The sequence below is a fragment of the Pocillopora verrucosa genome, chromosome 14, assembly GCF_036669915.1.
Source record: "Pocillopora verrucosa isolate sample1 chromosome 14, ASM3666991v2, whole genome shotgun sequence".
In the NCBI taxonomy this organism is placed as follows: Eukaryota; Metazoa; Cnidaria; class Anthozoa; order Scleractinia; family Pocilloporidae; genus Pocillopora; species Pocillopora verrucosa.
In genome coordinates this window covers 13,143,872-13,160,423 of record NC_089325.1, presented here as the reverse complement: position 1 = coordinate 13,160,423, position 16,552 = coordinate 13,143,872, and the positions used below count along the sequence as shown (strand labels likewise).

General features: G+C 37.5%; 1 protein-coding gene across 2 annotated transcripts in view; it reads left to right on the top strand.

The window, feature by feature from the left end:
- Positions 1–1,127: 1,127 nt before the first annotated feature.
- The window catches only part of LOC131768506 (protein furry homolog-like), a 33,725-nt gene continuing 18,300 nt past the window's right edge, over positions 1,128–16,552 (top strand). Inside the window, exons 1-31 of one of the 2 annotated variants that reach the window (XM_066160986.1) lie at positions 1,128–1,463; positions 1,815–1,996; positions 4,832–4,885; positions 5,219–5,299; positions 6,030–6,097; positions 6,205–6,274; positions 6,383–6,433; positions 6,694–6,963; positions 7,372–7,416; positions 7,860–8,051; positions 8,502–8,603; positions 8,864–8,919; positions 9,177–9,224; positions 9,458–9,566; positions 10,138–10,218; positions 10,322–10,378; positions 10,719–10,858; positions 11,068–11,178; positions 11,301–11,369; positions 11,514–11,597; positions 11,880–11,947; positions 12,032–12,162; positions 12,631–12,746; positions 13,294–13,378; positions 13,481–13,573; positions 13,839–14,080; positions 14,640–14,810; positions 15,347–15,386; positions 15,868–15,992; positions 16,080–16,137; positions 16,380–16,471. In XM_066160986.1, the coding sequence (XP_066017083.1) occupies positions 1,442–1,463; positions 1,815–1,996; positions 4,832–4,885; positions 5,219–5,299; positions 6,030–6,097; positions 6,205–6,274; positions 6,383–6,433; positions 6,694–6,963; positions 7,372–7,416; positions 7,860–8,051; positions 8,502–8,603; positions 8,864–8,919; positions 9,177–9,224; positions 9,458–9,566; positions 10,138–10,218; positions 10,322–10,378; positions 10,719–10,858; positions 11,068–11,178; positions 11,301–11,369; positions 11,514–11,597; positions 11,880–11,947; positions 12,032–12,162; positions 12,631–12,746; positions 13,294–13,378; positions 13,481–13,573; positions 13,839–14,080; positions 14,640–14,810; positions 15,347–15,386; positions 15,868–15,992; positions 16,080–16,137; positions 16,380–16,471 (3,113 nt within the window). In that variant the 5' untranslated portion in view covers positions 1,128–1,441. Of the gene's footprint in view, positions 1,464–1,811; positions 1,997–4,831; positions 4,886–5,218; positions 5,300–6,029; positions 6,098–6,204; positions 6,275–6,382; positions 6,434–6,693; positions 6,964–7,371; positions 7,417–7,859; positions 8,052–8,501; positions 8,604–8,863; positions 8,920–9,176; positions 9,225–9,457; positions 9,567–10,137; positions 10,219–10,321; positions 10,379–10,718; positions 10,859–11,067; positions 11,179–11,300; positions 11,370–11,513; positions 11,598–11,879; positions 11,948–12,031; positions 12,163–12,630; positions 12,747–13,293; positions 13,379–13,480; positions 13,574–13,838; positions 14,081–14,639; positions 14,811–15,346; positions 15,387–15,867; positions 15,993–16,079; positions 16,138–16,379; positions 16,472–16,552 lie in introns of both variants that reach the window. The other variant, XM_059084232.2, reaches the window with a different exon arrangement.

Here is a 16,552-nt window from a genome sequence, read left to right as displayed (position 1 = left end):
ATGGTAACTACGAAGTGGATGGACAAAACACGTTTTTCTAATTTTCACTATTGTTGTCCCGTTTCTGCCTCCTGAGGAAGCTTACAAATGAAAAAGGAAATACTAAAATCACGCGAGTAAAGCCCCTTTGATCAAATTCAAAAGATTTTCAAACACAAAAGAGCGTGTCGCTTCGATGAAGAAGTAATATTTTACACTGCATTTCAGCTTATGTTAATTGTGATTAATGCAAAATAAAATATTTGAAGCCGTATTTAACTTCTGACGGTTCAAACGTGATTGCAATATTGATCACAACTAGGAACTAAACTTAAAAAAGACATGACGCAAGGACAACCGATTTTTCTTGAAATCAGAGACGGATGAGTTGTGTTCCGATTCTTCTGAAGTGTCATTCATTTGGTCGTTGTTTAAGCTAGAATACATGTTTTTTTATTTGAAAAATAGCCTAGATACAACAGAACAACCATAACGTTTTGCTAATTTTCAGCGATTGACTATCGTATCTGCCTTATAAGGAACGCATGCAAATGACAAAAACAAATAAATTCATCGCTGAGCGCGTGTTTTGGTTGATCAAATGCTGAAGTAACGCAAGTAACGCCACATTTGATCAAATTCAAAAGATTTTCACATACAAAAGAAGTGAAACGCTTCGATGAAGTGGCAATATTTTACATTTCATTTCAGCTTACTTTCATCGCAATCTATAACAAAATAAAACGTTTGAAGCCGCATTTTAACCCCTGACAGTTCAAACGGAACGTGACATTGATCACAAGTAGGAACTAAGCTTAAAATGGATATTACGCAAGGCCAACCAAAGTGCTTTATGCTTCAAAATTAGTGAAGGACAAGTTGTCTTCTGATTCTTCTGGAGACATATTCATTCAGTTGTGTTTTAAGCTAGAATATATGTTTTTGATTCGAAAATCGCATAGAAACTGCTGTACAAACAGAATGGTACTTGAAATGTGTAAAGCGCTCTTAACTTGCAAATGAAATGAACCGGAAATAGAGTAAAAAGGAAGCAGTGTGTTTTCGCAGTCCTACATGTGATTGGTGGAGACAGAGTCACTCCACTGTTTATGCCTCGAACGCATGCGTCAAAATTTGAAGCTTCCTCTTACAGTCAAAATTTTATATTTTTCTAGTTGTTCAAGAAGTTTTTGTATGATCTTCGAATCTTTTTGGTGCTACATTTTGTTATTGCTACGATACACTGAAGGAATATCCTGTATATTGCTAGAAACTGAGCGAATGGAAACGCTAGATTAATTTATCACGGAAAATCTGTCGCACCTGTGAACTGGCCCTTCGATATTCTTCAGAAATCGTCATCGAACTTTGAACATCCAATGTTTGTTAAACTAGAGGCTGTATGTTTCAGGAGACATCGATCTAAAAAACGCCATGAAGAGAAGATGGACTCCTAAACAAAATGGCTGAAACTAATAATCGAGGTAGGCAAAGATTTGTTGTTTTATGGAAAGCAGACACTGTGATCATTCAGTGAGAAAAATATCACTTTGGTGTACTTTCCTGAAGTGTTGTTTAGTTTGAACTGTAGCTGCTGGGGCTATGGCATAATAACATATTCGTATGAGCCAAAAATTGTACAAGGAGTTTTTACATAGCTTTTGCTTAATCATGATAACTGTACTCAAGATTTTGTTTCAATTTTCATTCAACGATGCTCGACCGGTCTCAACGATATTGTCGACATCGCCGTCTGACTTAAAAGGTTTGCCTCAACTCGTCGAATCCCTGTGATTAATTACTAAGCTTAAGCTGTAATTCTCATGTTGTAGAAGATGTCAGAACCTCCACCGCTTCAGAAAACGGGCTTGTTCTTCCGTGGGGACAGCCACCAGAGCGGCAGACAACCGCTGCTGCATCTGATGTCACTCCCGGCGAATTTGTCCTGAGACATTTATTCAAAGACTTCACTGATCTTGCCGAGAAAAAGATCGAAACTATTCTGACCGAACCTTTGGTAAGCCTTTACATAAATATTTATTTTCGATCCATAGTTTTGGCGAGAGCGGGCTTCGGGAAAGATTAGTGAGTGACAGTGATTTCTCGATGATGTGGACGATAAAAATATCCTTACCTCCTACTTGCGAGGTTTGTTTACAATTTTTTGACCGTATCTTGTGTCCGATTTTGGAATAATTGATGTGTTCCAATTTACCCGATAATAAAGAAACACTTTTTGTAAGAAATGCGGTTTCTTTTTTCAGCCAAAAATGTTGATTTATTTAGTATCTTACGGTGACGATAAAATGCCTACCACGAGAAACAATGCATAACGGTGAAAATGAACTGTCTATTTTCGGGGTAATTTGAAGGCGAAAAGTATCATTGCGCGGGAGTTATTTATAAAACCGGAGGCGGTATTTTTGTAGTAACCCTGTACGCTGTCAAACGCAATCTCTTTGATTTGTCTGACAAAATGTTTTTATTCCGTAATTTCGGTGTAAATAAGATTTGTTTGTGAAGCATTGTGTAAACAGTCTACTGATGCAGAACGAATCTCCATTTTAGACCACACGCTTGGGAGTTTCGATTAATTTTGAAATGTTTGTCGGAGTGTTACGTCGAAAGCGTATCTAGGACGAGAGAATGTGATCATTACAACTTTCAGTTGTCATCGATCACACCCGCTGAGATATATTTCCCTCTAAATCCTTTTCTGTCGCTCACAACTTCTGGAATGCAACCCCAGTCGTTTTCTTGCAAACGTGTTTTGAAGATCACATGTTGTGGTCTCCTGACATGAGCTGAGGAAGTAGCTATTGTTTCATTTGTTTATTGAGCTTATTGTGTCTCTAGGTGGCCTGATCTTTATGAATGTACTACATGGCTGCGTTTGCATGCTTGAGTAACCATTCTTTGAAGAACCCCTTTCTTGGAGTATTTTCTTCCACCGTTTTACCTAACTCCTACCGTTACTCCTTATTCAGGCATGTCATGTCTGTGTCTTTTGAAGAGACCTGTTAAGTGACTGATAGTAGACCTGCGAACGCGACAATAAGCATATTTATGAGTCGTTTCAATGGTGGAATCATCATCTCTCGTCATGATTAACTGTTTGAGTGGTTGTAATAATTCATAGGAAGTTGTAATGTGCAAATGAATCTTGATGCCCCAAACTGAATTCCTTAATGGGCATTTGATGATTATCTCCAGATTTTTTATGTAAACAAGAGGTTATCATGGTGATAATCATTTTGTCTTTTGATCAAATGACCTTGGTTTTAATGTTAATTAGCTATGTTAAAGTTTAGGAAGAGCAAGTGTTTGTCTCCTAGGTAAGATATAGCTTACGCAGCTTTACCTCTGAGAGGGTGGCCAGAAGGAGGAAACTCATGATCTTGTTTTATGCCCAAATTAAAAAAAAAAAAATGGGTCACAGTAAACAGTATTCTATGCCCTTCAAACTAAAAAGGGAAAACTTTAAATCTCACCTTACCCTGCCTTTCTGTAAAAATTGACTCCTCACATAATACTTGGATGAATCACACACCACATAAAACTTTTGTGGCCCCTTTGTGGCAGAAAATTATTGTAAGTTATTTCTGAGAGAGTTGAGGAAACTGTAGAAAAGATTATTTGTAATATTATGTATGCATAAATCTTGAACATGCCACTTCTCTGTAAAATATCAATTCATAATCCAGCAAGATGGTTATGGGAATTGACACTCTTCAACTATCATGGAAAGGTTTTAGTCTTGATGTACAGCTGTAAAGCCAAGTTGTGATATATTTGTCACAAGGAAATTTGTTATAGCTAGAGGGAAGAATCACTAAATAGATGTTTGACTTTAAAAGGATCGAGATAATTCCAAGTGAAAAAAGCAAGAACATTCTGACATTTTGTTATGCTACGCAGAGACACGTTCATCATAGTGCATTCCTTATTAATTCTGTTATTTATCCATTGGTTCTTGACTGCCTGTATTGTTTAGTTTGTTTACCTCATCTTACTACTAGTAGTGTTTTTTTCCACTTTCTTTTCTGTTAAGCTTGTTATTTGGTTATTTTGTGTGGTAAATTTTTTACTAAAATCTTGATAATGTGTTGTTAGTATATATATGACGCCATTATCAAGAGATTATCTAGGGAATGGTGATTTAATCCTAGATAATGAGGAGATAGAAGAGTTAAATTGAAGAGGAAAACAATGATTTTAGTAAAAATAGAGTGAATTTTCTCATTTAAATTTGGGACTATCCAGTAGTTGAGAACCCCCTCCTTTTGTTTTTTTGATAAAGAAGAGTGAGAGAGGCAGATAGATGCTTTTTCTGAATTTCGATATGCAAATTGATTCTATTTTTACGGAAGTCTTTGTTTTATGCCTAATGTTAATTTATTCAACTTTACAAGGTCTTCTCTTCTCTTAGAGTAATTATCCTTTTCTTGTTAATGGTGTCATAAAGACCTTTTAGTAACCAAGGTAGAGGTTTGTACTGTAAGTTATGGACCAAGTTTTTTCATCCATAAATCAGAGCAGAACAAGTGAGGTTCCATAATGTACAGTAAGGACTGTGAAAATGAGTTAAGTGGTTTTGAATTTAACAGGCTGTACAGTGAAATAGTCTTCTAAACTGACTAATCATAGTGCACCTTCTAACTGAGAGGTGTAATAATGATTCTGGAACCTTTGCTTAATTTCAGTCAGAAGTCTTTCTGTAATATTTGTATGTCATATCTCAAACAAATATTTCTTGCCGCGTTGATTGTTATGTCAGTGAAAAGTGGACGTGAGGTCCAGCAGGACTGGACTGTACTTTTGACCCATGTAATTTTTTTTCTTATGATCACAGGAGAGACCACTGTCAAAGTCTCTTCAAAGAGGTGAAGATGCTCAATTTGACCAGGTATAACAACAAAACAATCATGATCTCATGTAGTCATACAGGAATACCTTCAATGAAGAGCTCAACTCTAAAAGGTTTTCCCCCTCTTCTCTTCCCCCCCCCCCCCTGTTAAAAAAGACCCAAAATGGAGTGGGTGATAGAACCTTCTTCTGTGGCTTTGGACCTGCCTAGTTACCAGGACTTTCAAGAAATGGGTCCTAGGACACTTAATCAAACAAATACAGTAAGAGTAGTTTTGAGAAACTGAGAGTTTTTAAAATGGGGATTCTACTATATAGACCTAATTTAGTGCTGAATGTAATGATTTGACTGAGACTGTTTTTGTTCTTTCAGCTGCTAAATTCTCTCAATAGTGTGGCTGAATTTAGTCTCCCTTCTCTCTTGAAAACATTATTCAAGTGGTATGAAAAGCAGGTAGGAACTTTACGAAATATATTTTTTATCTTGTCGGTGTGACACAAGGTAAAAATCCCTAAACACCAGTAATTCTTGCTGCAATGCTCTAGCACTGAGTGAGTGATAAAATGATGATCAGCTTGGTAGGAACTAATGGTTACAATAATAGTGGCTATCAACAGCAGTGTAACAAACGGATTCCATATGTCTGTAAACCCATTAGCTCCCAGATCAAATTTGTCATTTTCCTTATTGTCAATGATACCATTCTTATAATGTTGGTTCAGATAATTATCCCCAAATTGCTTTTTTTCTTTATTCTCATCACTTATCTGGTTGATATTGTATTGATATTGTATGGAGAAAATCTGTCTTGGTCACTCATGGGAGTTAAAGGGTTAAGTGTGAGATCATAAATGAGGAAAAAATTTGGTAAAAACATAATAGTGGCCTGTGGGTGGCAGTTGAGCGTATTTCTAAAATTCTCACCACATTTTGACATTCATCAATAGCACATGTAGCTCTAATGATCAGTTACATGTTCCCATCAGATGCATGGCAACATACAATGTAGAATCTATTTGTTTTATATTATATTTATGAAGGAAGTGAGATGTTGTTTATGGTGACATCCTCTATGCCCCTATCTTCCTGTAGATCATATGTAAGATTTTAGAAAACTGTGTGTAAAATTTAGCTTATTTCTAGTATTGAGTAACATGGAGTAAATTTTTTTCATTGTTGTCAGCAAATCAAGACTGGCGAGTTGGAAACTGATGGCCATAAAGGCAAGGCCAACATCTCCAAACCAAAGGGGTAAAGTATGAATTGATAATTATTTTTCAGTTTTCACTGCATATCCCTATACATGACTTTCTAGGGCTACACTGTAAAACTGACTGCTTTGTGCTTTGTTGCATTAGTGGCAGTGAATCTCCAAAGCTCCAGAGCAAGTTTTATATCGGTAAAGATCACCTCACAGAAAGAAGGGATGTAAGTAACAAAGGAATGTTATGGAGCTTGATAATCTTTTAGAAGAACCTTGTGTGCATTCAAATTCATATTTATTGTAAGTTATGTTCTAACAATTTTTTTTTTCAGCTTGCGGTGGACTTCTTGTTTTGTTTAGTTCTTATTGAGGTCCTAAAACAGGTGAGTGCATGGTTAAAAGATAATGAGAGATGATGTGATTAATGGAGGAACTTATATAATCATTAAATGTAATACACGCAAGTAGGTTCCACATGCACATCAGCATGTTTGATGAGACAGCTCCAATTATTACAATTTCTATAGCTTGCAGCAACCAGAAGTAACTCCTATATGTGGGGGAAAAGATTGCATTTGATTCAGGCTAATAAAAAATAGTTGCAGCGGTTATAATAGTTTTAACCAAAATTGTTTTTATCTAGTTGCCAGTTCATCCAGTGGATGATGGGTATGTGCAGTACATTTTGTCGCTGGCATTCAGACACTTTAAACAAAGAGACAGCTACTCTGCCTCCCCAACAGCTGCCAATGGAGAAATTATTGCTGCTCTGTATGCTGAGGTGCTTGGTGTGTTAGCACAAGCCTGCTTTTTGTCTGTCAAGAAGAGATTTGTGGCTGAGTTTAAGGAGTACCAGAACAATCCTTCAGTATTCGTGAATATTATTTATGGAATGAAGTATTTAAGAATTAAGGTTTGTACACTTTTTTTTTATTATTTTGATACAAATTAATTTCGAGTGCACTATAGTTGTGGTGGGTTTTTTTTGTTACCCTGGTTCAAAAAGCTGCGACATTTATCAGCCACAATATGGAGGGAAAATGTTTTTGATGTAAACATGATTGCTGGTTGTATTGTTTATTTCAGATCTTGCACTAATGTGGTTTTTACTTTTCCCTTACTTTAAATTTTACTGGAGTCTAAAGTTTTACTTCTGGCAATGTTTTTTGTTTTTTAAAGTAAAGGTACAGATGCAGTAGGTTTGCCAAATGGCAATTTAGAGGAAATTTGATCTGTGGGCACTGTGCATTTTTAATTTTTTTTCATGGTCACCTAAAAAAAGAAAGTTGAATTTAAAAGTGTGAAATTTTGTGTCTCTTAGTTATATCCAGTTGAGGAGTTGGAAGAGTCTTTCAATTTTATGAGGGTAGGTACAGTTGTTTGCATAACCACTTAGAGAATGGTAGAATTTTTTCAAAGTTTATTTTAATTTTCTGGGATTAAGGATTTGATTAGTGGTGGGACAACAGAGTTTACATTTAACCCTTTACACTCAAATATCAGTATGCATATTCTCCATACTGTTCATCATACATTTCTTAAGGTGCTAGTAAGGAGAAGTTGTTTAAAAATCAAGAGCCTCTTTTGTTGATGATCATTTCCTTTACTCTCATGACCTTAATGCTTGATTCATGGTAGATATTGTAAGGAGAAAAATGATGTTGGTCACTCTTGGGTTAATCATCTGTTCTGATATTTCACTGGGTCACTGTCTTTGAGTTTTCTCATGGAATAGGCTTTTTTTGTAGAATGATCTTGCAAAAAAGCTATCATAATGTCAATTTTATCTCTTTTGTGGTGTTTTTGTAGGATTGTGCAACATTGTTTGTGGACTCCAGGGACAAAGAAGTGAAACATGCTTTTGCCTCTATGTTTGTGGAGATCCTTCTTCCTGTGGCAGCAGGTGCCAACAGAGAGCTGAATGTACCAGCTCTGAAGAGCTTTGTAGACACCATGTATCATCATACTTTTGATCTTACCAAGAAAACAAGACACAGTCAGGTGAGGTTACAACCATTGCAGGGTAGTCTACCCTAGAACATTTTAAGACCAAGTACCACAGAAGCAGTAATTTGAAATATATGACCAGGTGACCTCTGGCTGTTAAGCAAGTAAAGAATTCCAATAGCAACCTTGTACTCCAAGTGTCACCACCATGAAGAATTTTTGCTTAAATTGAGCACACTGTGCATTTCCTCCCCACCCATCCCCTCTCCTCACCCCTCTCCCTCCAAGTGAATTTTTGATCAATATTATACCTTTGGGGAAGCTCTGGCTAAAGATGAAATGATGTAAGGTTTTACAGTCACTGGAAAAACTTGAGTTACTTGAGCTAATTGTGTGCTCAGTACTAATTTATTATTTTTTTTTTTACACATTTTTGTATCAAACTCATAGTAGAAGTGCCATTAAAAAAATCACTTAGGCTAAGCGCATTTTTTTTTCTTTCAGGCTATCTATCCACTTGTCACTGTTTTACTCTGTGTCAGTCAAAAAGCTTTCTTCCTCAGTAGCTGGCCAAGCTTCCTTAGCATGTGTCTGGGAACTTTGAAGGTACTTGTTGTCGTACTGTTTGGCTCTAGAACACAGTTTGTTGTTTTTATAGAATCTGCTCACAGACATTAAGATATTGGAGAGGTAGATCTTTTCTTGGCATAAACGTTTGTGACTACATAAGGAATGATGGATCATTTAGTTCAGGGGTAATTTTACCTAAGATGAAGAATTCAAACAGAAGAATTACTTTGGTGTCAAAGGGGTTGCATCACACTTTTCTGTTTTTGCGCTCATCTTTTTTTCTTCCTGATTTGCAGCAGAGAGACGTAAAGATGCAGAAAGTAGCGATGGAATGCTTGTACAGATTGGTCTGGTGAGTACATTATCTTTTGATCGTATCTACCTTGAAGCCTTTTGCTTTATGAAAGGTTATTTGTAGGATTTGAATCATTTAAATTACTGTTTAACCAATGAATGATAATCGCTGAGTCCCTATATTGTACAGAACATACATGTACATTGCTTATTCAAAAGGAGGGGCTCTTGCACTTTGTGGCTGAGTAAGAAACACCGTGTTTCTGTGGAAATTTCACGACAAATCTTATAATGGGCTGCGTTGTTGTTTTGTAGGGTCTACATGATCAGAATCAAGGGAGAAAGTAACACAGCAACAGTGAGGTTGGTCATTTTTATTACTGTTTATCTTCTGTTTTTTGTTTTTTTTCAAATATTGAAGCATTTTTCCTGACGTACTGTGCGAGATAAATGGTTCTTCTACATGCAGTAGCCATTTGATAATGAGCATCAACGTCTGTTTGCTCATAATATTGGACCGAGGTAGTAGCCATGTACATGCAATAATAGCTGATATTCTTGGTGCCCAAACTAAGGTCTGTGTTTGCTTTCATTAGCCGGCTGCGAAGTATCACAGATGTGCTCTTTCCTCGTGGTTCCCGTGGTGTCGTGCCGAGAGAAGCTCCCATGAACTACTTTGTCAAGATTATTCAATTCATAGCTCAGGTGAAGTTTCACTTGATGATAAATAGCACTTACACGTGGCTGTTTCTTTCTGCAAATGTTTACCCGCCAATTTCATGCGATAACACAGTTTTTGACAGGATTAGTCCTTCAGTTTCTTGTTCAGTTAAAAAAAATTTGTAATGATTCATTTTGTTCGACGTAAGAGGAACGCAATTTATTTGTATTGCTTCTTCTGGATTCTGTGCGATTTCAAGTTGGGCACCATTGTAGATTGAGTGATCACTTTCCTCGATTTCGAGCCAGAGTTTTGAATCCTGCTGGCAAAGGGAAGTTCCGCAGACTGACTCACCTCGGTCTGGATGCCTTGGAGGAGAAATTTTGATAAATTCGTAACATTTATCAAAGGAAAGAAGTTACTACATGGTTCGTTGATGTAATTGTACACTGCATTATTAAACGCTACTTTACTTAACGATTTTAGTATTGTGAGCTATAGAAGAGCTTCAAACTCATCTTTGATAGAGCACACTCTGCTCAAAGCTATTTTTTTTCAACAAATGAAGCTTTCCAATAGAGTTAATCTTTCTTTTGATGTCTTTTTATCTACTAGGAAAAGCTCGATTTTGCCATGAATGACATAGTCTTTGATTTGCTGAGTGTTAACAGAACAGGCCGGGCAATAAGTCCTGAGGTATAATTTAAACCAGTTTGCTAACGGTATTTAGTGTGCGATTCTTTTGCTTGCGTTTAGCTTTCAGTGGTGATGTAACAGATTTTTTTCTTCGTTTTTTCAGAGAATGAACATTGGTCTTCGTGCATTTTTTGTCATTGCTGATAGTCTTCAAAGAAAGGTAAGGGTTTTAGTTTGTAACAGTAATAAAGAAAATATTGAACCATTAGCACTAAAACTGTTCAGTGTAAATGGTAACTCGGTTTAAGTTTGGTTTAGCTGTTCTTGGAAGAATATGCCACAAAGCACTGGGAATTTGAAAAGAATATATCTTAAGCCTTTGGAAACGTTCAGAATTGTTTTCTCTTGCTCTGTGAAGACCATTAGAGTCTAAATGTTCAGGTAGTACACAAGTGAGACGTTATTTGGCGTATTATTTTCTTCCCTTTTATATCGTTTAATAGCTACTGGAGAAAAATGTAAGACCTTAAAAACTTGTCAACTATTGTCATTTATGAAAGGGCATAGAGGCGCCAGCAATGCCGACATCCACTGCTCCTTTTCCATCTGGTAGCACTGTCAGAGTGCGAAGAGTAGCCTCTATGAAAAATTTGACAGAAAGTCAAGCTAGCAGTATTGGTCTGGCTAACTATTACCACGGGTATGTTTGAAAAATTGAATGTCATTGGATTGGTTGATTTGTACCTCGTGGTACAAAATCCTGTAACCTGATTGGCTCTGTCTCATACTGTCCCCGTATACTCCTCAATGTGGCTTTGAACCAACAATACAGATTCTTTTTAAAGTTTGGAAAAATAGTTTATTGTGCACACCTAACCTTTTATATTATTAAAATTTCTTTCTTGATAGCATCCGTAAAACTCTGGATAGTATCATAAGATCCTTAGATGCACAGATTGGCAGGCCTTTGATGATGACAAATCCACATTGTTCTCACAAGGAGCCTGAGGATATTGCCACGTTAGTGTTCTTTGTGAAGAGATTAAGTCAATTGTTATCAGGACAAACTCATTATTTTTCGTTTAATTTCCGTCTCTATCTCTCCTTCTCATATTTGTTTACTTTAATTTTGTCTTGTACAGAGGAGAACGAAAACCAAAGGTTGATCCAAAAGTTGAGCTGTTCAGGACTTGTATTGCTGCCATTCCAAGGTATCTAGCATGAAACTTATTTCCGTTCTATCTCCGGTTCTAGTGATGAACCAAACTGATGCTTAAAAACAATAATTACACTTTTGTAATAGCCGTCACAAGTGCATTTGAGATTGATGTCGACATCAATTTTTAAACCTACAGGTGTATTCCAGAAGGTATGACTAAAGTGGACCTAGTAGATCTTCTTTCACGTCTCACTGTTCACATGGATGAAGAATTGAGAGGGTAAGAGAGGATGATGTACTTGTGCACTATGTAATGCGACTTTTTTTTATCGAGGATTGCTCCGAAAAGGTCTGCTCTCAGTGATGGCGAATGACGTTCGGATGTTGCGAATTTTTTGTCACAGTTACATGACACTTAGCGAAAGACTGTCGAGTTGAAATTGTTGGTAATTTCTACTGTGATGACATTGGCAAAATGAATGGAATAGCGTTCAATTGATGAGATTTAAGTATAATAAGCTTCACTGATATAGTTCTGATCAGTGCATTTGTTCAAATCCAGGCTGGCCCTGTCTTCTCTTCAATCCCTCCTGCTTGACTTTGCAGACTGGAGAGAAACTACTATTTTAGGTAAGGTGATGATATTGGTGTATACATTCAGAATGAATTCCAGGTAAAAACGAGTTTCGATTTATTTACTTGTACATATTTCAGGGTATATCAACTTTATTCTACGTGAGATCCAAGACAACCTGCCATCACTGCTGGACAGTGCTATGCGTATGTTGTTGCAGCTGCTGGCTCACTGGAAGACTGTAGTCTCTGCTGGTCCAGAGGATTCTAAGGTGAGTTGCGATGTTCCCATTTTAACTCCCCACTCTGCTTATTAATTGAATGTCATGAACCAAAACTGAAACAATCACAACCACCGATCAGAAAACAGGAAAAGATCACAGCAAGCCAATGAGAACTCAAAGTGAAGAAAAATGCGAGTGACCACTTCTTGATTCTTCTAGCTCCGCCGAATCCAATGGGATGAGAGGTGTTAGTTTTCTGAGCCAATTACATTACCAAGGCAAGCAAATTAAAAGCAAAGCAGGGCGTTTCTCGCTTTTGTTCTCGCGCGTTTGACTCATCTCTCGCGTGGGTCCGTGTGTGTACCCTCGACTGAAAATACAAGAAACCTACGCTTGTGCTGCGACCGCTGGCTGACATGTTTTTCGCCCTCTTTTCAGCGTTTGCGATGACCGCACTAAAACTTTACAGAGTATGCGTTCGAGAGTTAGCGTGTAACATGCATTTTTTTTTGTCAGTCTACACAGGATGCTCAGCTGGAATTATCTGCTCACAGTTTGCCATGTGATAAAGAAGTTGACCGAATAACTGTGCTTCATAATGTGGAGGGGTTTGCTCTTGTTATGCTCTGCAGGTGTGTTAAATGAACCTTTTTTGTGGATAAAACATTACGTCGAACGACTTGAATCTTCAACATCCTCGCCGTCCGTACCTGGGGAGGGTGGGAAATTCAAACCTCCCCTGGTTTGGGTGGGGAGTGTGAACCATAAGTTTAAAGTCTTTCCAGATGAGCACTAGGGTAATATCTTTAAATATAGAGTTGTTTAATGTAAACAGTTCACTTTCGCGATAGAATGACCCGGGAGAAAAGGTCTACAAGGTCAAGCTTAGTCAAAGCTTAAAGCTCAGTCCATGGCGGTGAAGATAGTCACGGTCGCTGATTTTTTCTTTTAGAAAAAATTGGGTTGGACCTTTGAACGCAATTTTTGCCCCCCCTGGGGGTAGGAATTTGAACAAGCCAATCTTGAAAAGTTCAAATGCGCGGGGGGTTGTCCGGGGGGAATGTTGAAGCTTCGAGTAGATCTGCGCATAATATGCTTTTTTATCATTTTTCTTTATTTCTGTTGTGGTCTTAAAATGTTTGTAACTCTTTTCCTTTTCGTATTTGTGTCTGTATATAGTATACATCCTATCATAAGGAGACTTGCCTTTCTTGTTCTGAAAGAAGTGCGGACACTAAGCAGTTTGATGGACCTCACCGACAAGGTAAAATTAGTGGAAGCTCTTTGTTTATCAAACAATTACTCTTTCCATTGATAAACAACTAAAAGGATAGCTTAACTGACCTCAATTTTTATTTTCTTCAAGGAAAAATCTGACAAACTAGTGCTCGATGTAATAGATCAAGTTTTTCCAACAGTACTTGAGAAGGTTCTGCATTCCATACCTCAGAGTGAGAAGGTGGGTGGCCCTTTTGTCTCCTACTGCGTTGTTTTGGATTTCAGTGTCTAACTTTTTTAGTCTATGAAATATGGTTGGTTGGTATGACGCGGCATGTTTTCTCGGCCAAAGCACTTTATCAGTTACCTTTCGCAGTTTTCAAGCAAGTAAATTATTTGAGCTTCATACTCATCTTTAATGTAATGTATTGATTCTGCGAGGAGAAGTTACGTGCATATCGCTCTGGGGATTATAAAGTTAAATCAGAAATATGTTGTTGTTTTAGCTCTTCACTGGGCCAATTGGCAATGTTGACATTATGGTTGTGAATGAGCGGCTGTCAGGTAACATGGACAAAGAGACAGGAGAGCAGCTGAATATTTCATTACACAGTTTCTTCTGGTCCTCACTTATGGCAGGTCTTCTGAACAAGTGGTACCTTCCTGAATTGAGTCCTTCTGCTCTGCAGTTTTGTTGGCCAAACGTCTTCAGTCGACTTCTCACTGTTTATTCGCTAATTGACTCAGGGTAAGAATCGGTTCTTTATCGTACTAACTCACGGCACGTTTTGATTGGTAATTGTCTTCGATCTATCGGAGTTCAGACACACGTTTGACGTCATACAAAGATTGTTTTCTATGTTTGTCCAATATGGCACGCATTTGTGGAAATGGTTGCTGGAATTTTCCTTATTCAAGAAGCGAAACGTGCTAAAAAGGAAAGTACTGGAAGGTCTTGATGAGCGAAGAAAAGAAAAATAATTCCTAGCTTCTCGACTAAAACCTAAATAGAAACATTTCGTTCGAACAGTCGAGTACTACAAGGCCAGATGATAAACTTTCTTCATTTTGCGCTTCTCTCCACTGCTTAAACAAATTTATTCCATTTTGCCATTTGTCCGTTCAGAAGTAGATCACAAAGACGCTAAAATATGGGAAGAACATCAGTGATATTTAAGCTACCCTTTTTTTCGTTCTTACCACATTTTACGTCATCTGTATTTCAGGTCAAATGGAATCTTTCAAAATTATGTGAAGGTCTTTCCGAATGACATGTTCAATTGATAATATTTTTGTTCTGTTTATAGGGCATCAGGGATAGATTCCATCACCAGTCTGTCTTCTGTTTACAGCAGAGGACCAAAGAAGACTATGAACACGAGCCATGTGTGCCTGTTTAGAAATTACCTTATATTCGCTTGTTGTGCCTATCCGCGGTCCCTCCCCCTAAGGAGCGACTCGTCGGAACACGATGGAGGGTTAGTTTAACTGTTACTTTACTGTACTGACTTGCTTTAGAAAGCGCCTTCTCCGATAAAGAAGGCGCCGCCTCTTCGCTCTCTGGAAACAATTGAGTTCTTAAGCGAGCAATTGGCTCTTTTTCTAGCCCACTGAGATTTTGAACAATGTTGAGAGGGCCGAAAGCTCGCGGTGGAAGGACCTTTATTTTTAAACAAAAATTAATTAAAATTAAATCAACCCACTCGTAGAGAAAATCTAAGATCCACTGCTTGCGTAAAACCGCGGTTTAGGTTAGACCTCCTGTGAGTAACCTGCCCATGGGTTTTAAAATGTGAATTTTGTGAAATATCGGATGACTAGGGATGGAAATTAATATATCGAGAACGGTTCTTCCATAGAATTTCAGTTTGATAAATTTCGAGGAATATTATGTAGATTTTAGCTGTGACATTTTCCCTTTTTCTAACATTTTTCATCATTTTTTACCACTGTTGAATGAATGGAGGAGCTTGATGATATGAAACTTAAGTCTATCTTATATTGTGTATTGCAGAACTTCATCAGAAGGCTCGGAAACGAGAGGTGATTCCAGGGTAAGTTGTCCTGGTGTTCTGATTCTGCAATCGACGAAGCATTGATTACCGTTGTTTGTAAGAAAGCAATTTAGTATCATGTTTGGCTTAAGAACAAACTTGTTATTAAAGTAGCTAACGATTCTACCCCTTACGAGATTGTTTTATTGGAAAAAAATATATAAATTGAGACACGGACTTACTCAATAAATTTTGAGCTTGTAAAGATCGAGTTTCTCTCATAGATTCAAACTTAAACCAGGTGTGATTTAGAGGTCCGATGCACGACCAACTGAGCTTCTGAGAATCTTTGGAAAATCAAGCCATATCTGTAGTGGGTTCCTATGCGGCAAGCGTCGTGCATGTTTGAAAGATGCAGGGTCAAAAAATGTCTTGCGTGTTCTGTCCGTAAATGAGGTTGGAAAGATGCCAGAAAAATTGTTTAGCACACATAACAAGAGTGTGAGGGAGAATTCTTAGTTTTCGGTTTTATACCTTTCAGCCTCCATCTCCAAATATGGTGGACAGTTTGTTCAGATTTGCTGTACCTTTACTGAAAAGTGACTGCTCTGATATCAGGGAGGCTGTCATTGTTGGTCTTGGAAGGACGAGCCCAAGTTCTTTTAGGTAAAATTCAAACCAAAGAAAGAAATATGCTCAAACATTACCACTCAATGTGTTTATGTTAGTAACTTGTCTATTTGTGTTTTGTAGAGAGTTACTTGAAGAACTCCTTTTTCTTCTACGAGAAGCTTTGGACCGTAGGGCAGAGGTGAATGTTTCTTAACCTGTTTAGCATTATTAGATTGTCTGAATAAGAATCGCCTTCATCTTGAGTTTGATTTGAAGGTTTCTTTATAATCTTCCTGATGTAAGTAGTAATGAATATCCTCGGCTTTTTAATAATTCTGCTAATTTTCTACATTACTGAAGTAGATTGAAGTGAAACCTCGACAGTAGGCAAGATCTTTGTCACATGTAGATTTATTTACACACCTGATTTTATCATCACAGGGTGTTAGACGGAGGAGAAAGCGAGACGTATTGCGAGCATATCTGGTCAGGATATTTGAGCTCAATGCTGAACATGGTTGTTTCCAGGATAGGTTTGTTACCACATTCATCTTCCTACGTTCAGAGAACCTTTTTTTCTTTCTTAGGTGATCCTCCATTTGCAAAAATATCAA